At 50.5% G+C, this 24,324-nt stretch overlaps 6 protein-coding genes across 6 annotated transcripts; 3 read left to right on the forward strand and 3 right to left on the reverse strand.

The window, feature by feature from the left end:
• Positions 1-4,004: 4,004 nt before the first annotated feature.
• On the reverse strand, positions 4,005-6,613 carry MAA_02642 (WD40 repeat-like-containing domain protein; the record flags this gene model as incomplete). The annotated part of the gene is made up of 2 exons (XM_007820640.1): positions 4,005-4,700; positions 4,760-6,613. 2 exons carry the CDS (start codon positions 6,611-6,613, stop codon positions 4,005-4,007), a joined length of 2,550 nt encoding a protein of 849 aa, XP_007818831.1.
• A 453-nt stretch (positions 6,614-7,066) lies between these two features.
• Positions 7,067-8,367, forward strand: MAA_02643 (WD40 repeat 2; the record flags this gene model as incomplete). Its single annotated transcript, XM_007820641.1, has 3 exons — positions 7,067-7,104; positions 7,170-7,338; positions 7,390-8,367. The coding sequence occupies 3 exons, from the start codon at positions 7,067-7,069 to the stop codon at positions 8,365-8,367; spliced, it is 1,185 nt and encodes a 394-aa protein (XP_007818832.1).
• Positions 8,368-14,390: 6,023 nt separating this feature from the next.
• On the forward strand, positions 14,391-17,427 carry MAA_02644 (proteinrelated to gastric mucin; the record flags this gene model as incomplete). The annotated part of the gene is made up of 2 exons (XM_007820642.1): positions 14,391-16,456; positions 16,533-17,427. The coding sequence occupies 2 exons, from the start codon at positions 14,391-14,393 to the stop codon at positions 17,425-17,427; spliced, it is 2,961 nt and encodes a 986-aa protein (XP_007818833.1).
• Positions 17,428-18,569: 1,142 nt separating this feature from the next.
• Positions 18,570-19,642, reverse strand: MAA_02645 (Small GTPase superfamily, Rab type; the record flags this gene model as incomplete). The annotated part of the gene is made up of 5 exons (XM_007820643.2): positions 18,570-18,767; positions 18,902-19,129; positions 19,204-19,251; positions 19,309-19,432; positions 19,632-19,642. 5 exons carry the CDS (start codon positions 19,640-19,642, stop codon positions 18,570-18,572), a joined length of 609 nt encoding a protein of 202 aa, XP_007818834.2.
• A 1,435-nt stretch (positions 19,643-21,077) lies between these two features.
• On the forward strand, positions 21,078-22,121 carry MAA_02646 (chromosome transmission fidelity protein 4; the record flags this gene model as incomplete). Its single annotated transcript, XM_007820644.1, has 2 exons — positions 21,078-21,384; positions 21,529-22,121. 2 exons carry the CDS (start codon positions 21,078-21,080, stop codon positions 22,119-22,121), a joined length of 900 nt encoding a protein of 299 aa, XP_007818835.1.
• A 615-nt stretch (positions 22,122-22,736) lies between these two features.
• On the reverse strand, positions 22,737-23,395 carry MAA_02647 (Like-Sm ribonucleoprotein (LSM)-related domain protein; the record flags this gene model as incomplete). Its single annotated transcript, XM_007820645.2, has 3 exons — positions 22,737-23,056; positions 23,128-23,196; positions 23,275-23,395. The coding sequence occupies 3 exons, from the start codon at positions 23,393-23,395 to the stop codon at positions 22,737-22,739; spliced, it is 510 nt and encodes a 169-aa protein (XP_007818836.2).
• Positions 23,396-24,324: the final 929 nt, after the last annotated feature.

Here is a 24,324-nt window from a genome sequence, read left to right on the forward strand (position 1 = left end):
ATGTATCGCAAGAAAGTGGGACCGCTACATAACCTGCCCCTTCGCACACTCATGGGATGGAGTACCCGGTTGCTTATCTAAGTACGGAGTATACGGAGTTAATAATTATTTGCCTAGAATTCTCCGCATGTACGCCAGGTAAAACAAGGCCCTTTACTCCTAGCTCTTTTCGAGCCCCGAAGACAAGATTCAATGGTCCGACGATACGCCAAAAGCAGGCCTCGCAACCATCCATCATGCCGTGTCTGATGCAGTGGTGCCTCTCCTTTGGCTCCTAGTGCTACATGTACCTGTGCAAGTTTGCCTGCAATACCGCCCGCCGGCTGTTGGAGGCTGAAGGACTCATTGAGTGCCATGTACGGAGTATATCTGTCTCCACCGATTCCATGGTCACGCCAACCAGCCGGACACGAAGCCGGGTCACCTAGCCACCAAAGGCCATGCAAGACGTCAGTCCCCGGCCCACATGGACTCCGCACAGTAGTATTGATCCTAGAGGGTGAGGTGACAAGGGAATGCCATGAGTTATCGAGTTATGTTGGTCAAGGTCAGGGCGAAGCATTGGCGAATTCTACCAAATATCCCGTGCTCTGCTACGATATGAATCGTCCCAACGCTTGATCTAGTGCCATGCCGATCAGATTTGATCTGCTAGCGCTCGTCTTGTCGATCTGGAACGATGGTCAAAGCCATAGGGAGCCAGGGACCAAGAGTTGAGCCTTGCGCCATACCTGTCTGTGATCGGCCAGAGCGAGCGAGGGAGCAGCCTGCCGCGGTTGATCAGTGGTCCGCCAAGCTCGAGGCGCCGCCAGATGCGATTCATACTACCAGACAAGTACGGAGCAGTACTAGTATCCCCCAGATGTCGTGTGCTCCCTGGCCGCATTTTGAAGCCGTCCCAGGTTACTGGCCCATCGAGCGGCTTTCACGGACTTCGCCTGTCCATGGGGCAAATCCCTATCGCAACACTCCTGCGGGAAGAATACTGCTAGTAGTACGGAGTACTATTCGTTCCCTAGCTCGAATGCATCACGTCATGTTGGCAGAGCGATATACAGTTTAGCTTGTTGCGGCGGCTTTGCGTGCCACGACTCACGGATTGAATTTTCAACATTCTTCTCCAACTGGGTTCGGTATAACTCAGCCGTAGTCGCCAAGGCTAATTTGTACGACTGATACGTGTCTCATAGTGTCCCCATGCCATGTTTCCATGTTGAGAAGCAAGAGGTTCCTTGAAACGAACGCAACCTGAATCGTTGTTCCTTGCCATGGTCGTGTACCCATGGACATGCGACGGTGCCACACCTCAAAACCAATTAGAGAGGGATGTCATAATATCGGCCGTTATCGCGTTGGTGGTGGTCTCCCACGCCCAGGTTATTAACCGTCAAGTCCTTCTCGCTAGCTCCCAGCTCCCTGTTCTAGGCCCCTGTCCTTGCAAGTGGCTTCAATGTTGCGGAGAAAGCATCGCCGCCCCCATCCTCATGGCTAAGTGGCCTCGGCAAGGACGAGCGATGAGGATAGGACCACAGTGAGATGCATCAACAACGGTTTCGCCAACTGCTCCATGGGCGTGCATCGGCACGCATACAAACACGAAAGACGGCGGTGCCGCTTAACCATGTTTAGACAATCCGATGCGAGCTGCTCGAAGCTGCTACACAGCCCGGCCTGGAAAGATGTGTGTGAAAATTCGAGTTCCCTGTCGAGAAAGCCTTGATGTGACGCACATGAGCCAGGAACAACCACCCAGCTGGAATTAAACCTCTGTCAATCAGATGGAGCCCAATGGTGGACCGCTGGCCCAACCGCGGAAGAATGCACATCTCGCCTTGAGCCTGTTGAGAGCAGCAAGGGAATATTGTCGTAGCAGCTCATCTTGGAATCAGTGGCATGACTTCTACCGGAGTGGGACGAGAAAGATCAATAGATAGATTTTGGCGACTCGAAGGAATATCCGGCTGCTGTGGATGAATCCTGAGAACCCCACGACGTTGACAAAAGTTCTTAAAGTTGCAGTGTTTTGTTGACAAAGTACACATGTACAATGTCTGGTCCCTTCAAACCGCCACAGCCGGCTGGCAGACTCAATGGAAGCTTGGAACAGGTTGGTCAGTAATACCTTTGCCGCTTCTGTTGTACAGACAGAAGATGAATTGGAAGGATCCAATCGGAAATGCAGGGCGACCCCTAACGCAAGCCGACACAAGCAGGGGGAGGCAAGAAGTTTTTGGCCAGACCAGAACCTGGCCATCGTGGTTTTATACTATAATACTCGACGCTACAGGATGAGCAATACTTGTTAATTTGTAGACAAATACATAAAGTATGTATATTCTCATCAGACCAGCTCCGTACTCTGCATAGAGCCCTGGCTTTGGCTTTAGTTAGCCTTTGTGCCAATTTTGTGCAACCCAACGAATTCCAAGCGCCGTTGTTGCGAAGCTGGGTACAGGTCAGAACCTTATCATGCCAACTCCCAGAATTCCATCCTGGTCAATGCACGTCATAAAGCACGTTAATCGAAGATTATAGCAGCGTACCCTGTTGACCTCCCATTCATTTTATTATTTCGTGTGAATTGGAATGGTTGGTGGCATCTGACGTCTCTTGACGAAGTTGCGTAAAGGCACAAAGAGATAAGCGACTGCGGTTATGGTAAGCATAAAGTTATGAACAAATATAACGTCCGGTACCTTGGTAGTGAAGCAAATCTTGCTTACTTGGCATGGATCCGGCGCTTCGCTAAACAAAACTTTTTTTTCTCTGCTTTTGCCAAAAGCTAAGAAAAAACAACGCCACAGTTACTCCGACGTGGTTTGTAGTTTTCTCATCTCGGCCACTGCGCTAATATCCGGTGCGTCAGCAAGGATCAGTTGCTTTTTCATGGCATGCATGCCAGCGGCATTTATATGTATGTATGATTTTTTTTGCAAGTCCATTAGTAGCGCCCGGGGTAACCCTGCCGTCGGAAACAGCAGCACATATTACCCGAAATAAGCGTCCCAGGGGGCTGGCTATCCCTCCAGCCTCTCAATGCAACACGTACATACAGTTTACAGTACATATACTAACTGCCGGCAGGCGGAATGTGGTGGTATCCTCCGTTAACGGTGTGGGATCCCATATCAGGGCACTGCTTTCCGACTATGAATCATGACCGCTGTCAAATGCCAACCTACCAGACATTCCGCAGGGGAATATATTCGCCTATTGAGAAGTACTTACATGTACCCTCATACGGCAGTGTTACTTCTCGTCTCCTACTGGGCCTGCAGGCTACCACCCAGGGATCTATCTAATAATAAACATGAGCACCAGGCCTGTTTCTCTTGCTCTTCCATGCCTTTTACCACGCAATCGTGCTGTGCGAGTACGGAGCACCGCGTCCGGGCCTCGACAGGACCTAAGAGATTCGGCCAATCGCAGCATGTCCCAGCTACCAGGTCGTTTGTGGCGTGCATATGCAGATATACATAGTTTTGCGGCGAAGAGAAAAATCTTGCAGCACGGCGGTCCGAGGTTGCATGCATGACGCCCGAGTTGTTCGGGGAGAAGCGACGACGTGGCCTGGTTCTCGAAAAATCAGTCTTGACATGGCGGTATCTTGGATGCTGCGAGTCGACCGTCAGGGCTCCAGACCTATATATACCTCTCGTCCATGGCCGCCGCGGAATAGTAGCAGTAACAGGGATCCTGGTTTTTAGTAGGACAACCGGAGCTCACAACAATACTTGCAAGAAAGAACTCTGTAGGTTCGTTGGAGAAGACACGCCGGATTTAGGAGGCAGTTGTGCGTTTTGATCTATGAATACGTAGGCATCACGGCTATGACGGGCAGGGTAAACAGTAGCAAAGCATGAGTAGGCTTTGGAGATTCATAGACTCATATCCAAACTATCAGACCATCGCTCGCAACCCGCACCGAACTCGTTCGACCTACCTAGTCTTATGTTCACATAATATTAATAGCAGTCAAAACAAGGACTGCCTGCCCTCCATGATTAGAAGCCCTCCTCGTCCATAACGCCAATTCTCTTCTCGCCAACCTCGCGGATCTTTTCGCCCAAAACGGTGCGGCCGTAACGCTCGGCCACCTTGCCTGCCGCCTCCATCATACGGCCTGTTCTGTCACGCATAAGTTCCACCATTTCGAGGGCACGCATGCCGCGGTCTTCGCCCTGGCGACATTCCACCGCTAGTAATTGCAGAAGAGTCTTGTCGATTTCCAGCTCGATGCGAGAGAGGAGGGATCTTTGGGTGTGGTTTCCGGAGGTGGCCTCGACGAGGTCTCTTAGTTGAGCGGCTTGAACGCCCTTCAGCATAAATTGCTGCTCGAGCTTTCTCGTCTCAAAGTCTTCGCCTTCTTCTTCTTTGTCTTCGTCCATGACTTCGTCTTGCTCCTTCTCGGTGTCATCGCTCTTCTTCTTCTTCTCGGACGGTGATGCCAAAGGTATGGAGAAGTCAAATTCTGATAGCAGTGGTCGAGGGAAGTAGGGGTATTTGTCGCCCCCCTTGAGGATGATGCAGTGGAACTTGTGGTCTGCAACGGCAACTGGAAAGTACGTCTCGCTTTTTCGGCCCGACGCCAGACGCGACAGGAGTTTGGTGTCCAGTAAGGGCACCCAGCACGCACGAGATGGTTGACGCCAGTGAAGCAGTGTAAGTAAGGTGCCCGTGGAGTCGTAAATGCATGGGTCCTGGGACAGCGTAAGTAATTTCTCAACGTAGCAAATAATGGAGTGCTGGGATAACCCACGCCGTTATCTGAGAAGAAAACACTTTTGAGTGTTGCCCCTTCTGGTAAAGCGACTGTGTCCTCATTTTGGCAAATCTCATCGCGTTTGATATTTTCAATCGTGTAGAGTAGACGGGCGGTTCCATCAGATCCAACAGGGCCATTGCCAATTGTGAGCACATAGTCTCTCCAACTGGCACAAGTCACCATAGGTGAGCTTTTGGGACGATACACTCGGTAGGGCATTCCAAATAGAGTGAAAACTCGAACATAGTTGGCGGACGTGGTTACCGTAATGAACGACTCGCTCAAAGACATTGCTGTAACGGCTTCACCCTTGGGTAACTGTGTTCGCCAATCTGATCGTTGAGTCCAACTCTCGTGTGGCCTGTAGAAAATGTAGGCGGGGGCATCATCTTTGGGTGGACTTGAGAACAAGGTGCCACTTTCATTCAGACAAGCCTTGTCGTAGAGAAATGTGTCTGTAAAATGGAAGTCTCGCTGGAATTCGTGATCATAAAACTCCACTGTAACTGTATGGTGCGAATCTTGATCCACGGTCCATACAAATCCTATGAGATTCAGGCATAGGTATTTCCTGTTGCCCATCCAAGGAGTCGAGCCGGGTTGAAAGCACTCATGGTGTTGTGGTTGCATGAAATGAGCCCTCTTGCTTGAAGGACCGCCAAATGTCTCGTCCGGATCTCGTCCTCGTTTACTTCCTCTGCCAACCGCATAACCAGCCCCGTCATCGTCGACCACAAAACCGTCATCTTCCCCATCTTCATCAAGCAATGAGCCAATGCTGTCTAACGAATCCCTACGAGGCCGACTGGGAATTGGCTGGATTTTATGACCATTGATAGGAGGTTGCTGCCGATTTCCCGATATCTCGGATAAAGGATCATGAATGAATGGAGCAGGTTGTGTGTTGAGTTTCAATAATGGAGAAAACTGGTCATGGAGGAAGTCCGAGTAGATGAAAACTTCGCCGTCTGTAGTTGCAAATGACAGAATATTCTTGGACGGATGCCATGCGAGATCGACTACATTGGAGTAGTCAAATCGTTGAATTACACTTTGTGTCTTGGTTTCCCAGACCAAGACCTTGCCGTCCTTGCCCGCCGAAGCTAACAAGGCACCATTTGGAGACCAGGAAAGGGCAGTTATGTCGGCCAAGTGACCATCAGCGAAGCGTCTCTGCTTCTCCCAGTCGTTCTTGGAGATAACTTGGATATCTTTGGTCGGGGTTGGCACGGCAAATGCACGCCCATCAGGATGCCAAGCAACTTTGGTTGATATCTCAGAATCAGAGTCCACGGTTCCAATTATTCCATCCACTTTGCGGATAAGTTCAGGCTCCTCGGATGTCAGGGAATAAATGTATATGATACCGTCGGTACAAGACAACGCGGCTAGCCTTCCATGGGGCTCCAGGGCGACATGTCTGGCAGGCTTGCTGTGCTCTCGCAAATGCTTCATCTGTGTGATATCCATTATGTTGACAATCTTAACACTAAGCTCATCGCTAGCAACAGCACACCATTGACAGTCGCGAGTTAATGCAACGTCTCTGATGGGAAGAGTGGTACGCAGAAGAAAGCGTTCAAAGTTGGCAGCCTCGATGTTGTAAAGACTGACGGTGCCATCTTCGGAACCAACGACAAAGAAGTCCTTCCCCGCTGAGATGGACACGTTTTGCTCCTGGCAGTCATCTATGTTTGTAGGCTCGCCGTCAGAGCCGGTTTTGTAGAGTCGGATGGTGTTGTTCGAGCCGACAGTCACCAGTCGATTGCCATCGGTCGTATACGCACACCGGGTGGTTCCCTGGGTATGGGCAGGCCGTGGCCGCGGCCGCGATGCTGTCGAATCCATTGTTGTGTAAAGAAAAGTTTCCTCAAAAGACGATGTGAGTCATCTAAGCCCCCTCGATTCACGTCAGAAAGCCCCGAGGCTACCAAATACAGACATGGGGGATAACTGTGTGAGAAGTTGATCTTGGTAGTCCATCCTGGGACACGCGTCGAGCGCGTTCTAATTAATTGAAAAGACGCGTGACGGCCCCACGTTCGCCCTCGAAAAGCTACCGACGACTGATTGGCCTCTCAAGCGTTGCGGCCTCGAACTCCAGAGAGCCGTGGAAGGTTGCCCCACCACATCCCACCAACATGCCTCAACACAAGGCGGTGGGTAGAAAGTTGACAATTGTCAAAAGATTTGCTTATTGAATGTCGAGCGTTGGACATGGGAAGAAGTTGCATGCATAGACGACACATACACCACAGCGTTTCTCACCGAATCACGCACATAAGCTTCCCCTGATCAAGCATGGAATCTGTTGACCCAGACCACTTCTTTGAGACCGAGTGAGTTTCATCACCACGCTTTGCAACGAATCTTTTCAGGACCGAGAAATGCTAACCCTAAGTAGTGCGTCTCAAGCACAGAGAGCGAGGAAAGCCGCCAAGGCTGGGAACAAACATGGTGACCCTTTGGAAATGAAGTCCAAGATTCTGGCTGCGGTCCCAGACCCGAAGTCACCACTATCGGGCATTTTTGTTGCCGAGTCTGCAGGTTTCGTCCGGCAAGTCAAATTGACTGTATGTAGCCTGCATTTCATCCTACTACTCTGCTGACTGATGTGTACTCAGTCTTCCGAACCACAAGCGACCTATCGTGGCCCCAAAGCTCCAGTTACTTGTCTGGCAATAGGGGGTGCGGACAACAAGACCATTTTTGCAGGATCATGGGACAAGGATATCTGGTCATGGGACATTGCGTCAACTCAGCTTGGACGCAAATATAGCGGCCATTCTGATTTTGTAAAAGCAGTACTTTGCGCCAAGCTCAAAGACAAGGATATTCTCATCAGTGGTGGAGCCGATAAGAAGATTCTCGTCTGGGATATCGAAACAGGTCGTAGACTGCACACCATTCAAGACCCCACGACAGCCATGCTCGCCATTCAGCATTTAGCTTTGGATCCGGTACTCACCACCCGGGAAGAGATCGTGATGGTAAGTGCCGGCAGCGATCCTCATATTCGGCGATGGAAAGTTCGTCTTGATGGCTACGAGCAAATAACAGAGACATTTCACGACCGCCCTAGCGCCGAGAGGTTGACCATTGAGGAACACGACACGAGCGTTTATAGGCTGGTGTTTGACGTGGATGGGGAGGATGTGGACTTGTGGACTGCAAGTGCAGACGGAACGGCAAAGTGCTTATCTAGGTCCCGGAACTTTGTCGCCGAAGATGATCTGAATCATGGTGACTATGTTCGGGCGGTTCAACCAACCGAACAATGGGTCATTACCGCTGGAAGAGACGAACATGTCAAGGTATGGGACAGAGCCACGGGGAAGCTCTATTGCTCTCTGGAAGGCCACTTTGAAGAGATCACAGACCTGGTCCTGCTTCGCAATGCTGAGGGCTCGCCCGAGAAAATTTGCAGTGTCGGTATCGACAGGACGATACGTACCTGGCCGCTTCAAAAGACGGATCTGGATGATGTTGTCAAAGAGGTTGAAGAAGCCAAAAAGTCAAGTATCAAGGAGGCCGAAACCGGTGGCGAGAGTCTCCTGACTGCTGAAGAGGAAGCAGAGCTGGCAGAACTAATGGATGACTAAAGTTCAACGGAGTATACTACAACGCTCGAAGAAAGAAATGGACCAAGTCAAGCAACAGCATTTTCCACCGAATCATCAACACTGCGTGGAGTGACGTGCATTGCCAATTCCACCTCTTGATTCCATTGAACAAGCCGCTGTTCCCTGCAGAAAAACGGCCGGTGCCTGATCTCGCCAGACATCAACTAGAAACGTGGCAGCAGAACATACAGCCTTTTTTTCCGACGTTGTCAACCTGACTTGTGCAGTACAATGATTAAATTGCTACGCGAGATTACAAGCCACGGAAGCACCGAGCCGGGGAGTGAGCCCGATAATCAATGTCTCAGGCGGCAACCTAGAGGATTAGGCCGAGGAGCAGGGCCTAGATCGGCTAACAACTCATGTCTTTTCGTTTGTGGCGCGACCCTGCATAGCATTTTGAACACACAGGACAGAAGAAAAAGCATCAACTGAGCAGACCAGCAGACAGCACACCCTCTTTTGCGACACGAGACACGAAGTCCACGCCACCATGTGTAACAGTCGAATTTCGCGTTTTGGGCCAGTGTGTGTATGTATGTATGTACTACTCCGTAGAACGCCCTGTGGCTGCAAAGTCAATGCAGACAAAGAAAATCTCTCAATTCTTGTTCGACATGATTTGTTGACCCCCACGATAGGAAAGCTCGGTGTTTACCGCTGATTTTGTCCAGCTCGGCAAACTTTGAGCTAGGCAGATACATGAAACAAAATTTGCCCGATGTATTGATTGATGGATACCGACTTGTCTTCGTATATCCACTCCTTCTTCCAATTTTGATACCTTTCCTGTACTACCCTGTTCCATGATTCAATGCGTCGCCATGACTCTTGGCCACATCGGCTCGATCTCGATATCCTACGTGGAGTCAAGAAGTAGACTTTCAGGCGGATGGATCGAGATTGAGAATGGGATGCTCGCCCGTCCCCAGAGCTCGTTTTCTCTAGCCATAATCTGCACGATTGTTTCAACACTAGTACGTACATGGTGCCGCATGGTTGTGGATATGGTTAACAGGCTGTTAACGCTACCGTGTTAGAGATACGCAGATGATGGAGAATGCTGGGGAAGACTTGCCGGCCGAGAAGGGTCAGGGTTTTGCCGGTCTCAATGACTCGCACCGCACAATGCCGGCAAAACAATGTTCTAGCTGACCCCTGCCGAGGACATTTCCGAGATCAAGTCTTCTCCGCGAGACATTATTTTTCTTCTTGTTTTCGCTTTGGCTCTTTCCGCGTTTTGAAACATGGCTTCCCGTCATCAACCACATAAACTGTCTCGACGACGACGCATTACCAGCTGATACGCCACACGAGTATTAAAGATTCAGCTTGCGGATCTGTCAGACTCAACATGTGTGCGGGGTGCTCCGTGCCGTGAAGACTACTAGTCGTACTTTGTGTGTACATACCAACAACGGTACTTCGTATTTGCGCATCGCTCACGACACTGGCCTCTTGGTGGGCAAGAAATGCCACCCGATCAGACCCCTGCATGCTAGACCGGCCCAAGACATGCACAAATATACGGAGCACCGCACGGCCATATTACAATACAGCCCGAGAATAAATGGCCCGTCATAGGCCAACAGGAACCGGCGTAACAGGCTCAGCTCAGCTCCATCACCCGAGAAGGCAAATAACCTTGCTCAGTGGAGAATGTTGTCGGGCTCGTCACTTTCCTTTCACTTCAGGGGTGCTCCGTACGTCAAGCCAAGAAGGCAACCCATTCTGGTTTCTATGGGCGTCAACTTTCAAGGGCCCAGCCGCGCTGATAACGATACCAACAAGATCTTGGCGATGATGGTGCGAATTCTCGGGGTGGTCTTTGTACTCCGTGATCCGTACGATACGTGGGCAAGATTCGTGACAAAATTCCGTCGAGATCTCCTCTTCCGGCCGACGCTATCAAGCGCCCCTCCCCCCATTTCTTGGCCTCCGTTTCTGATTTGGGCATCTGACATTGCTGCGATAACTCCGTAAGTAGTTAGACGGTCTGCTGAAAGAGCTCGGAGGGGGTTGCTGAAATGCGCCTTGCACATGTGCTGAAGTGACGTGCCGATAACAGCAGCGCCAAGTGAAGGCCGGTTTCCCCCCTCTGCATCCCCTTTAGGTCAAATTGCTTACGGTGGCAAGGATGCCGTCCGGCATAATAGTAGATAGTAATCATATTATGACTTTATTGCCCAGGTTACAAGACTTTGTGGAGCCCACGTGAGTACCGTTCTGGCCCCAGAACGACGCGCCCAGGAGATACTATGTATAGTTGATGCGACGACACAGGTGACGGCAGTTGTGCTTTTCCTCGGTTATCCGGCCAGCCAGCCAGGATACTCTCCACATGAATTGCCAGCGTTGATGGGCGGGTTTGCAAAAAAAATCAAAAAAAAAAAAAATCGATACGTTGGGCATGACGGGCTCCTGCCGGACCATTCCACCGACGGCTGCGCCATGGCGTGCATCGAATCCATTAATACTGCCTGTCCGTGGTGCGATGAACTTGACGCTTCAGAAGCGAGCCCAGTCAAACGAGCCGGGTACCAATGTATGCATGTTGTGCGCTCCGTTCCGTGTACAAAGTATCACTTTCTCCTCCGTGTTTTGAGGCATACGTATGTACTAGTATTAGGAATAAGAATGGAGAGCAGTTCTCCGATCATTCCACAAACCACGATTGCGGAGCGACCTGATTCCATGCTCACGCATACTAGGCTTCTCGAAGTGTAAAATTATCGCCTCTATTCCTAGTATTAAATAGCACCTCATGCATTCCTATATTGTGAGTACGGAGTACAATTCATCAAGATATGACAGAATACATCATGCATCGCTCCAAGCAAGGTAAACATCACGCTCCAGCAAAAGGGGCTGGCTATGCCCTCATGCCCACATGGCTGTGGAACTGTGCGCTGGCACCAGCGGTCCCGTCTAGCTGGGTTTCTCCGAATTGCAAATACGGACCTCGTCTGTACTCCGTGCATGCAGAATCAACTGATGAGACAATTCTAAATGCTCCGAGGTTGGACGGTTGTGCCGCAATGCACGGGACATAGACTGTGCAGTGTGGACCAAGCTCTCCGTCTATGAACCCAACCCAGTGGCCAGGAACTACACCGCCTCGCTCGAGCCTGCCAGGCCAACAGCTAATTTTAACATCTTGGTTAGCAGAGCTACTCCGTATGTAGTACGGAGTATGTACAGTACAATTCATGGAAACTATCACTTAATATCCATGTGACAGAGGTCGGCGTTCCTGCGTGACCTCCTGAACCGACAGTGAAGCTACGCCAGAATGGGCACTGATCGTCCCAATGTAGGGTGCTGAAGAACCAACCAGGTTGCTCCGGAGAACCGGTCGGTCAGTTCTGGCGCGTAGAGAGAGGGTTACGGCGCCTGTAGAACTTCGTGCCATTTCATATTTTGAACACCGATAAGCAGTACTACTCGGGGATGCTCACGGCTGAGAGGATCTCGTTGTGCTGTAGGTGCCTTGTGTATCCTTCTTTCTTTCTCTTTTCTTTTCTTTTCTTTTCTTTCCATTTTTTGTTAATATCTTGTTGTCGAGTCCGAGCATAATTTGTGACGGTACCAATTAACACCTCGCCCTGTCATCCGAGCTCCTCCGTAGAATCGAGGCACCTGTGGCGTCGGAAGTACAATTCCTGCTGATGTTACCCCTCTGGTCTAGAAATTGAAAGAAGCCCCTGTACAAAGTTCTGTAACAAGCAATAAACCATGACAATGTGAGTGCTTGATTGGTCAAGGTCCAGTCTTTTGATCGGCGCTAATATGCCACGTTAACACAACGCTGCCGACTGACACCCGAGTGAAGAATTGTGACCTTCGTTTCTCCTTCCTTTGTCCTGTGCGACTGCATGAAGCGATTGGTGTAAGCTGAAGCTGGCACTAGAGGCTCTTGTTAATGCTATACGATGGAGGTATGCCGTACAGCAGGTTTGCCACGACGGGCGCGGCCCTAGATAGATTATTAATATGTATCCTCATCTTGAGTAACTATGGACTACTTACAAGTGAAGCACATACGTAGTACGTATGCATGTATATGTTTATTTGAGAATTGAGCGTTCAATACGGAGTACAGGGTTGCTGGAGGGCTTTTTGTGGCAGCGAGACCAGCACTACGGCGAGTTCTGCACCTTGGCCGGAAGCCACCCGCGTGTTGGTTGGTGGAAAACCATACCTGTTGATCGTCCGCGATATTGTTGAAGGCTGCTGTGGCGGCGGTACTTGCCGTTGAAATAAAACCACTCTTGAGGACTGAAGTCCGGGCCGAGTGTTGCGAAACCCTGGCTGCCTCTAGTTGCTACACCGTCGCGCCGTGATGAGGCGATATTCAGCCACAGGTTCGTGGTTGTGAGCCTATGCATAGGCATTGTGCTACGACTATCATTACCGTGACGAGGTCGAATTCGTCTTTTTGCGTGTTGGCCATGGTGGCCAACTCGTCACTTTCAGAAGCACGACGGGCTTCATGCCCCTGAATCCTTGAATGTGGTGCTGCAATTTGAATCCCTGTCCTGGAGGGAGCCCAACTTAAAGCGAAGAATGACCAACAAAGAGGTCAGGCTGATTGTAGCACTGCAGTACTCGGTACGTTGGAAAGACGCCGGCATGCAGGGGTCGGTGGGTTTGAACGACAGTTGAGGCTGCCTCATCGGTGACAACAAACGTGGCTTGCGTTGTTGATGCCTTGTCGTAAATCATGTGCATGTGGAACTGCTGCGGTTGCCGTCGCCATCTTTTTGCAGCCCTTCGCGAATGTACGGAGTTGCAAATAGGGATTTCGTAGAGTTGCTGGAGCGTAGAGGCGTGCCCAAGTATTCCTTCAAATCTTATTATCCAGGTGCCTTCATCGAATAACTCTAGCAATCTGGGCCTTCGTGATAGCCCCGTGCGCGTCAATGCTGCAACAGAAGTCAACTCAATTATCCCAGCAAGTGGATGGCCAAATATGATCTGTAAGTGATCCGTTCGCCTCGTCCTCTTGGGTTGGCAGAAACCATCATTTCGGACCTGGAAACTAGAGTGTGGTGCCGAATAGAGACCCGCGCGTTAACCCTCTGTCTACTCCGTACCCAGGGGGGAGCTTCAATGTCGCCAAGGAAATCAACGCCTGACTTGGGTTAGCAGCCTGGACAGGGGGGGCATGGGCAGGAAGGAGCACCCTTGCCGGAGGGCTGTTCGGCCCAGTTCTGCCCGTGGGGGTGGGCTGGGATGGTCATGTTCCGTAGGCCTGGAGGATGGTGTGGGGGCGTGATGTGATGGACTTTTTTTGTCATACAAAGTACATAGAAAGGGAAAGCTCTGTGCAGGTGGCATTGGCCGCACGCGAGTTGGTAGCTGGGCGGAACTCAAACCGAGAGAAATTGCTTTTCTGTTCTGTTCTTTTCTTCCCATTTTCTTTTTTCCATATCCACGTTCTTTGTCCTTGTTTCTTTCGTCGTCACCGTTCGAATAGTCTTCTGAATATTCCATACTCCATTCTCCGTACCCCATACTCCGTGGTCTGTCCGACCGTTGAACGAACTGCCATATTCCTTTTTTTCTTCTATGATTTTGTACACGCGCACTGCTGAATAACTGCGTATCTGCAAGAAACCAGTCTGTTGCGCCGTCCTAACTATTGTATTCTCTCAAATCGAGCAAATCCTATTCAACAGGCATTTCAGGAATACTAGAACGTGTGTAGAAGAACCCAGAACTACCTTAGATCTGCTTACACTTGGGCTCACATATATTCTGCAGCATGATATAGGCTGGAAGCCGCGTTCCTTGGGCCTTGTGCAACTTGTGCTGCGAGGGCTATAGAAATTCTAACACGGGCCGGTCTTGTCGTTCTACAGCTTCTTTCCTTACGAGAGAGGGCCGCAAAAGCAAGGACGAGATCGGGTATGATATTTACCTCTTGCCTATATCACTTGGCTATTTCATCCATTATTACTTGCGTACGTGGAGCAGCTCTTGGGGCTGGCCGTTGAATCATGGCGGCTCAACCGGATTGTCACATGGGCGGCAGCATTGTGGCTTTTGAGGGAAAGGCAGACATCGTGTCAACCCAGCTTCGTCTTCTTCCCACGTCACCGCAAGTTCTTATCCTCCCAAGTGTCGATTCATACGCCAAACCCAGGGACCAAGACGAAGATCAATGCTTCGACGCGCCTTCTTTTATTCGGAGAGTTCACGATGCTTTTTTGGCGCGGACCGAGGCTGCACAAAACTTCTTGAATGGCGCGACTGCAAACCACAAACGACTGGTTTTCGTTAATGGAGGCACCTCAGGAGCACAAGCCCTCTGTATCAAGGAAATTATGAAGCATGAAACCCACGGTGATAGATGCCAAGCCGAATCCATATTCGAAGAGATCACCAAAGATGGCTTAGCAGGTCTGGAAAAGCAGATATCAAGCATGGGTAGGGAGGAACGATATGCTTTTGGGCATTCAACAGCCGCTAACGATAAAGAAGAATTGGAAGAAGATCCCATTACAAGAGCCATGAGAGCAGCCGACGCTCTTGACCGCCAGACGGCTAACTTGCAACCCTGCAACACGTTCCCACTGGGTCGACCATCTCGACCACGTAGTTGGAGTTTGCCATTGTATGGGTTTTCGGACGAATTGGAGGATTCAACACCTTTCTACGTATTTGGCCTCGCAAGACCAGATGAAGATGTTGCCCCCGACGAAAGTACAGAGAATCTTAGCGAGCCCCCCACTCCAAGCCTGGTGATCAGCAGACCCGGACAATCGTCAGTAGATAAGCCCCGACTTGGGCCGTCTTTTTCAACCATCTTCTATCCCGCCAGCTGCATTGGGGAGGCATATGAGTCCATCACTCCTGATTGTCAGCCAGAAGCAGCGGCTGTCTCGCCTACATCCGAAGCCTGTAGCCTTCGGTCATCTGACAAGATTGTCTATGGAGAGGCCGCTGTCTTCGACATGAGAAATCCTAGCTCGCGGAATTCAATATACCGTGTAAAATCCCTGGGCAGGATTTATAATGCTAGCCCTAAGCTCCGGGATCCTTGCATCCCCTCAGAATCATGGCTAGCAGAACCAGATACTCCTAGGGATTGGCAACACCGCCATTCGGTAATTTCGGCTTCAGATGCTCAGGATCGCAGATTGAGTCTAATAAGCCTTGTTGACAAGCCCCGAACTGTCATGGTAAAATCACGTCGGTCCATCGGGAAAATGGAACCAGTTCCAGCTGAAAAAAGGAGAGAGAGAGCCCCGAAGGCACCAGAGAACCCTAGACCAAATTACGTTGACCGGGGCACAGATGCACAAAACGATAAGCCCAGAGATGTTTCCTTCCAGCCCATCTTTCCCCCGATGGAAGATCTTGTTGTATACTTCAAGGATGAGTCTTCGGATGTCATGCTAGAATCCGCCGTCAACACGCTTAGGAACAGACGATATCCTCTTCTGTCACATTCTCCAACAACATCAGACGTTGTAAATACCGGGGCATCTGCACCCAGCACACCGGTATATCAGCCTTTTCAAGAGAGAGAACATCTTGAATCCGGCATGAGTGCACATGAACATGGCATGGCTTCTCCTGAAGCCGAGGATTATGACCCCTTTGCCTACACGCAAACAATGTGGCGGCCAGAAAAGTCCGTAAAGCAAGCTGCATCAGTATCTATCGTGCGACCACCGACACCTGCGCAAACGCCTCCGCCAACCACCCTCAAAGATATCGAGCATAAGGTCCATGAATTTCAGGTCACGTCAGGCCAGACGGCTGTGTCTATACAGAATTCACTGCGCTCCATCCTTGGTGAATACTTTCCACCGGATACAAAAGGCGGTCACCAGTTCCAGTTTTCTCTCCTCCCAGAATTTGATGAACTCTGGAAACCAATCTTCCGAGGAGGAGAGCCAGGCACCTCACAGCGGAATGACGCCGCTAGCACAAATATCTTGGCCATTGGCTCCCAAACAGGTGTCAAAAAAGAGTATTCATTGGAAGTTATTGGCAGATTAGAAAAGGTTGGCAGGAAGTCTTGCGAAATTGTCAAAACCGGCAGAGTTGACTTCAGGTATGTGATATTGGTCTGTCTCTATCTCCTTCAAGCTCCTTTTGCTCACTACGCTTTCTTTTGGCTTCATTTTTAGATATCTGCTCGCCAATGCGATGCAAGCCTTTACTGCTCAGAGACTGGCCAATCAAACCTCTGACAATCCATTTACCAACTCGTTCTTGCTGGCCACTCTTATTGTTCCTCATCTCGAGACATATTTGGCACTGCATACTGATGTGCGGCATCTGCTTCTCATCTACCCACCGGAGCATTTGGCGACTGTCTTGGCATTACAACGACTTGTTGGGGTTGATGTCATGAAAGTGGCACAAATTGTCGATGCGGAGAGCAAGGAAGACTCGCCATTCACGAATATTCGCGGTGCATCAATCAATAATAACAAGCCTGAGGGCAAGCCCACGCGTTCTTTCTCTCCCAGGTCTTCGTCCGAAATCGATATATCAAAAGCCAATTATCTTTTAACCTCTACCGCTTCTGAAAAGGACATTGCTACCTTTGTTTCAACAGTATGGAACATAAAGATTGAACCTCCGTTGGCACCAAACTCGGAGCAGTTTACAGACAAACCATCAAAGAAGAAGAGACCCCCGCCGCTCAGTTTACGCAAAGACCCTCTTCTTTCATTACCCAAGCTTGCTAGTGAAAGCCCAGTGTCACCAACGTCAATCGCTTTGCCACCCGCGCCTCCAGTACCTCTTGAGCCTGCTTCGCCTACAGCGTCGCTACGTGCACCTTCGCTTGCTGAAACATTCAAGGCACTGAAGTCGGCGAAGAATAAGTTAAGCCAGGGAAGGTTGTGGCCGAAAAATGATCAACAGGTAGAAGTTGAATCCCTGGCTGACTATGACTTCGGTGGCGACAGCGATGATGACATGTATGAGCGCAGGCTGATGCCAGTTTTCATGCAAAAGCACCCGGTGCGCAAGCCGAACAGCCGCAAAGCGCTTAAGTTTTTGGGACTAGCATAGTCCTGTGCCCATAATCATGGGGGCGAAGGGAGCGTTGACATACTTGGGTTTCTGTTTACAACGTGGGCGATGCTCCTGCGCTTTAACTCCTTCGCCGCGTGATCTCTTTGATTTTTTCCCTTTCATTTTTTAAACTTTTATTTTCCTCCTTTTTTAGAGGATAAGACTATTTCCTTTCAAGACGTGTTAGATTTAGTGTGAAGCGCATGTACATTAAATATGACTGGTTTAAACGAAGCATCAGGCAGGCGATATTATCTATAGATACATACACATCGAAAAGACGGCAAGCAAGAGCTCTACATCTAAGACTTGCTTCAAGCAATAAATAGTATTAGAAAATGATCGTCTACTCAGTTTAAATTCGTAATCCATCACTAGATGCACATCTTTGCATTGGCTCGTTCCTCTTGTAATCCCATGAACTTCACCTTAATCCGGTTAAAGTACTAAAGCCTGGGCAAGACATGCGAGGAGCCAAATCGAGTTGTACCATGGGCGATTAGGCAGACATTGGTCCGTTCATGAAATGCTCGTTGCCTGGGGACAAGATAACGGGCATCACCGTCTAGCCTCGCAACAGAGAAACAAAACTACAACACTCATCATGACAGGTCGGTACAAAGATCACGTTTCCCTGTATTAATGCCCATTCTCGCACACGAGTACAAAAAAAAAAGGGTGAAAGCTCCCCAGTGCCCCCTAAAGCAACCTTTAAAAACAGCAAAACAGAATAATAAGCGAAGAAATAAGAAAAAAAAGAAGACACGGTGGTTGCGTTTCGCCTGGTAAAATAAAATGACCCCTGTGTCTACATGTTTTCGTTACAAAGGGGGAAACGTAGCATGAGCCTCGTAACTCTCCTTATCCTGTTTCCCGGTTCAGCCGTTCCTGTCTCATCTGAATCGGATCGTCTCAATGCATAGCGGAGTGTTTGGTCTTGCGGTCGGTCGTAGAAGTAGAGAGATGGAGCAAAAAATCCAAATGGACATGATTCAGTCTATGCGCAGAAGAGAGCAGAAAAAAACGGGAATGGAAAAAGTCGTAAATGTAGCCTGTCCAGTCATTTCTCTGGCATCGCACTGCTCCTCACGTACTCCGTCGCCGACCCCTGTCTTTGAGCATTACAGCTACTTAGGTATTTAGCAGCAGCTGTTGCTTGAAGCAGAGCCAACGCCCTGGCCCTGGCCAACTTGCACGCTGGGTTTGGTGTTGTTGGCTGTCGTTGTGCCCATGCGCTCTTTGATCTGTCGGGCCATGGTCAAGAATGCTTGCTCAACGTTGCTGGCGTTCTTGGCAGAGGTCTCAAGGAATGGGATGCCCAGGCTGTCGGCAAATTCCTGTTTGCAGGATTAGCAGTGAGATCTTGGCGCAGAGACGTCACGCTCTCACGAGCACATTGTATCAAGCCCATGTCAGGACTCGGGCCGTCCACACTCATTCACCGCTCGCGAAGCCAAATTTTAGTACTTACCTTGGCAACAGTGTACTCGACCACCTTCTTATCCGACATATCGCTCTTGTTGCCAACTAGGAGCTTGTTCACACCCTCGGTAGCATATCGGTCAATCTCCTGAAGCCACTGCTTGACATTGTTGAAAGAATCCATGTCGGTGACATCGTAGACAACGCAAATACCGTGAGCACCGCGGTAGTAGGAGGAGGTGATGGTTCGGAATCGCTCTTGGCCAGCAGTGTCCCACTGTGTTGATTGCGGTGGTTAGCTTCCCAGTTTGGTGGCGTCATTGATGAGCCAAATACAGGTAACAAACGCACAATTTGGAGCTTGACAGTCTTGCCATCGAGCTCTATCGTCCGGATTTTCTAATGACAGGTTAGTGATGGTTTCTCCGGGTTGACATGGAGGGCATATCCGCATACGAAGTCGACACCAATGGTGGAAATGTAGGACTCTGTGTAGGTATCGTCGGCGAATCGAAGTAGCAAGCAAGACTTGCCAACACCGGAATCACCGATGAGAAGCAGCTTGAAGAGGTAGTCGTATCTGATTCAGCCAGTTAGAATCCGCACACGCTTTGAACCTAGATTGCCGCAGCTAGTCTGGTCGTGTTTGTTCCGTGAGGTGGCGGCATCGTGTCAAGAAACTTTCTGGGATGTACTCTATCAAAATGCAGTCAGTCTCCGGGTCCTCTCAGGAGGTTGGCGCCTAGGAAGTAGGGACTTGGAGGCTCGGCGCGTACCACTCAGGGTTCATGGTGGCGGCGTTGAGGGTATTTAGAAGAAAAACGGTAGGAGTGTTGGACAATGTCGGTAGGCGACGGGAGGGGTTGCTGCTGCGATGGGGGAAAACGCTGTGGTGATGATGCGAGGAGATCAAAGAAACCAAGGGCTGGCTACGTGGGTGGGTGTGAGACGACGACTGGGTACGTCAGGGACGACGAGCACCAGCGAGAGGCGGCGGTGGGAGCCAGCTGATCGGTCACGTGTCAGGCGCCATTATGTTGGACTGGCTGGAGGGACTGTGGGTGTGCGAGTGTTGCCATAGAACGTTGGGCGGGACATGCAGCATCCCGAGCCGAATACAGTACGTACCTAGGTACATAGGGTATCCAAGCGACCTGATGTCAAGTCATGAGGCCCTTGGAGGTTCCAATCTACTTGAGTACAGATGCCTGGCCCTCGTCATGATGTGACAAGACGAGGCAGAAGGCCCTTTCCATGATTCGGCGTCCCAAGGCGACTAGCAGCGACATGTGACGCACTGACGACAAGGCTGCTGCTCCTCGAGTTGCTGCTACGGGCCTCGTGAGAGTTTGCCCCAGACGGAGGCCTGACCCTGACCCCGAGGATGGGAGGCATGAGAGGAAGTCTGAATTGCCAGGTATACATGTCGGTGTGCACACAGATGTGTACAGGACCCGGTGAGGCGACCAGGCACAGCGTCGCATCGGCATCGCGTCACATCATCTCGGCATCTAGATGGGCAGGTGTCAAAACGTCCAAATGTCCATCTACGTTGATACTCGGTCGTCAAGTCTGCATTTTACTGTCATTTGCTGTTTGATGGCAAACAGCTTTGCCCGACCGCGCCCAAGCACCACCCGGCATTCCAATGGGTTGATGTCACGCAAAGTACTCAAGTACCTACCTAGGTAGGTAGGTAGGTACCTAGGTACTTATAGGTACTTACCCAGTCCACGGTAATATCACCACTCTAGCTGCTGCAACCCGCTCATCCGGACCGGCCCCGCAGTGGCTCTCGGGGTTTTGGGGTTCAGATGGTCTTCAGGCAAGTTCTGCCTTGTCGACCTCATAAATTCGTAGCTCCAGTCCAAGTGACAACAGCCACCCACACAAGCATTGCTGCATGCCTTTATTCCATTCCATTTCTTTTCCTTCTACTTTTTTATTTTTCAACAACCGCCTTGCCTTGCGTCACCCAGATATGACTTGACCCAGACTAATTTTTGGTCGTCGTCACCAAGGCTGCGCGCAGTTGTGACGGTTCAGCTTCAACCAAAGTCCACCCATCCGCAACCTTCTGACGCAATACGTTCCTCCTCCTCCATCGACAAGCCGTGGAACCTCGACGCTGACACTGACCAAACCCGGGCGTTGTCAACTTCTCTATACATATCAACTCACGCGCATGCGGTCCCTGTCGTCGACAAAGCTGGTCTTGACCTCCAATGGCTGCGCCGTTGCGCAATGCAACACGATCTGCCGGTAGCCCGCCGACGCTCCGGACCTTGACCAGTCTGAGCACGTCTCCCTCCCTCGCAACGCCATCGATTCAACCTCCCGCACATCTCACACCCGTCAACTTACCGCCCGCGCCGCCATCTCTGATCTCGAACCCGGGGTGCCTCTCGCAAACACCTCCTGTATCCCAGCAGCCGCTGCCACAAACACACTTTGGCAGGACGACACCAAGGTTGTTGAGGGACGGCAAGGGCGAAGATCCCCAAGATCCGAACAAGACAAAGCTTGGCAGAAGTAAGCGTCGTACTATTCTATTCTATTGATACATGCACAAGCTCCCTCTCCCGTGGAAGACAACCCTGAGGGCCCGGCCCTGATCATCGACACTGTAGAAAGACCTTGATGGGTTAGGAAACCTTTGACGCTGACACAAACCAGCCTTAAGAGTACTCCAAGAACGATTGCCGACGTTGCTACAATCTCCACTGCCTCAGGAAATCCTAGCCCCAAACATCAATCTCCAGCTCTTCCCGACAACACACCCCCATCTCCCCACCGTCTCTGGAAAAGTTGCCTACAACGCAGCCCTTTGGACATCGCCAATTGCCTGGAACCGCGTCCCCATAATCGGCAACGTCAAGCTCGAAATCCTCGCAGAACGCATGACATCCGAGCCGCTAACATTTCTCCCCCGCCGCGCCGGCGCCATGCCAGAACAGCTCGTGGTTCGCTGGTGTGAGAAGCGACGGTCCAACGGAGAGACGCCGGAACCCGGCGGTGTCGCGAGGTCCCTGTGGCGCGGGCGCGGAGTCGACCCCAACAAGGCGTTTACGGGACTATTCATATTTGACTTTGATGCCGAGGGCAGGGTATTGACGCATACGATTGAACAGGCGCAGGAAGGTGGGAACTGGGAAAGGGGGATGGGCGCCAAGTTTGTAGGATTGACAGACTGGCTTCTGGGCGGCATGAGAAATGGTAATGACAACCCGATACCCATGTTTGAGAGTCTGAAGAAGACGACCACATAAGATGTAAAGGAGCACCGAGCGGGCCCTCTCGATCTGGTGGCCATTCTTTTTATTAGAGGGTGATGCTAAGAATGTGAAGCGCCCTCACTTCATGCCCATGTACATTAGTATTTCTGATTAATGAGTCTCCACACCATGTATGCTCTGAAATAATGAATATATCTAGTAAATCCGATATTCAAGACGGAACATGTGTGAAACTATGTGAAGTCGACCAAGAATATCATGTTTGCCCTAGGCCGCTATGAGCAAGTCTATCCTCTTGGCTATCCGTCTACTTTCTTCCTGAGCAAGATTCTGCCCCAAATCCCGACATGTTCCAACTTCATCTCGTCAAGGTTTGGAATCCTCTTCTCCTTCTCAGACACCCACGAGTCACGGCCAAGACCCAACCCCCTCCCCCGACAGGCGGCATTTCACAATATTCTGCCTTCCTAGTCGAACCGCGCCGCATAAAATACGACCAAGACAAAATTTAAAAACCAACAAAAGCTAAGCGTATTTACCCGCCAAGGACCCCAATTATCCCCACAAGAAAAAGCATCTCTGCCACTGGATATTCTTCCACCGTCGCCGCCTTTTGCTACAGCAAGAAGATCTGCGCTTGCATCCACTTCAAAATACGACCTCGCCCAAGTTCTCGCCCTCAAAGCCCATGGTAGCCAGCTTCTGCAACCTCTTCTTGTCCTTGGCCTTGTCATGGGCCTTCTTCTCCTCGGCCAGTTTCTTGACGAGCTCTACATCGGCGGGCTCGAAATTTGGTGGCGGGTCGTCGTCCTTGTCGAGGTCGATTTCGCCCAGGAGGAGCACATTCTCACCCCGGATGAGGAAGATGCCGTGGGCTATGTCGGCGTAGTAGCCCTCCGGGGCGGAGGGGTCGGTGCCGGGCTTCAGGGCGAATATCCTTTCGGTTGTTGACTGTAGAACCAAGTTTGCTGTTTTGTTTGCGGCGCGTGTTAAAAACGTCGTGAGGCGTTGGCGCATTCTGTACTGGCAAAGGGCATACCGAACTGATCCCAACTCCTCAATACGCCAATCAATTTCCTTCCGTCACGTAGGGCAACCATGAGCTTCTCTACGGCACCGCGTCAGCTCAAAACACCTTGCTAAAATGGAGTTGGCCAACGTCCCCGGTCATCTTGAGTAGACGTACTATCCGTTAGATCAAGAAGTTGAGCAGCTGTCGTGAACATCTGCGGGGGCAATTGAGGGGGGCCCTGTGCATGGCCCCGAGCTCCAGGAGGAGGGGCATCGGAGATCGTAAGGTTTTCCATTTCGTTCTTCTACCTCATGTATTCTGTTGGATGTTGTGTGGCGAGTAGGTTCTACCTGCGAGACAGTAATCCATATATTTACCTGGACTATTTGCGCTTCATGAGAGCATGGCGGAACGTTTTCGACTAAAGTAAGGGACAGGAGTTTTGGAAATAGCAGATTCACTAGCAGATTCGGGCTAGGAGTCGCGACTTTCCCCGTCGTTGTCCTCCGCGATGGTCTTATCGATAACTGTAGTCACGTGATAAAAGCGTTGATTGTTATTCGAAGGATCTTGGAACATGCAGGGAAGGCGCGGGGCACCATGGTTGGGAAGCCCATGACAAAAAAAAAGTCAATGGAGGGGCTGCATGGTGCCGGCCACGTTGGATGAATGTGGCGGAGTTGTAAAAGAAACCATGACGTCGTGACACCGCTAGAGCTCATCTTATGGGACAATCCGCGGTGAAGCACGCGCCAGTGATTAAATGATTGTGGCGCCAACTTTCAATTCGTAGATTGCATGGTTCCCGTCTCAATGCCTTGCGAGGCACATTGCGGGAAGACGAAGAGGCTTAACGCTACGTAAGGCGGCCTAGTGTACCAGGCAGTCACCGTCATTGAAGCAGGGCGGGCCCGCGTGAGAGATGCATGACTACAGGCGTAAAACTATTCCTAGTTTTACTCTCTTTGGTAGTTTTTGTATTTCTCTGAGAGAAGTTGGGCTGAGGTAGTGTAGCTTTGTATCCATTAGCACCTTGCCTATCCGACCCGGTCGGTGTCTTTCAACAAAAGTTATTCGACATGCATTCGATACGAAAATTTTGCATGTCCGGCCGATTCTTTTTCTTTTCATGCTGTCTCTCCCACTTTCTTTGTGTAAAGTATAAAAGTGGCATGAAGCCAAAAAAAAAAAAAACAAGAAAAAAGAAGTAAAACATATCTATCG

This window comes from Metarhizium robertsii, assembly GCF_000187425.2.
Source record: "Metarhizium robertsii ARSEF 23 chromosome Unknown MAA_Scf_4, whole genome shotgun sequence".
NCBI classification, from domain to species: Eukaryota; Fungi; Ascomycota; class Sordariomycetes; order Hypocreales; family Clavicipitaceae; genus Metarhizium; species Metarhizium robertsii.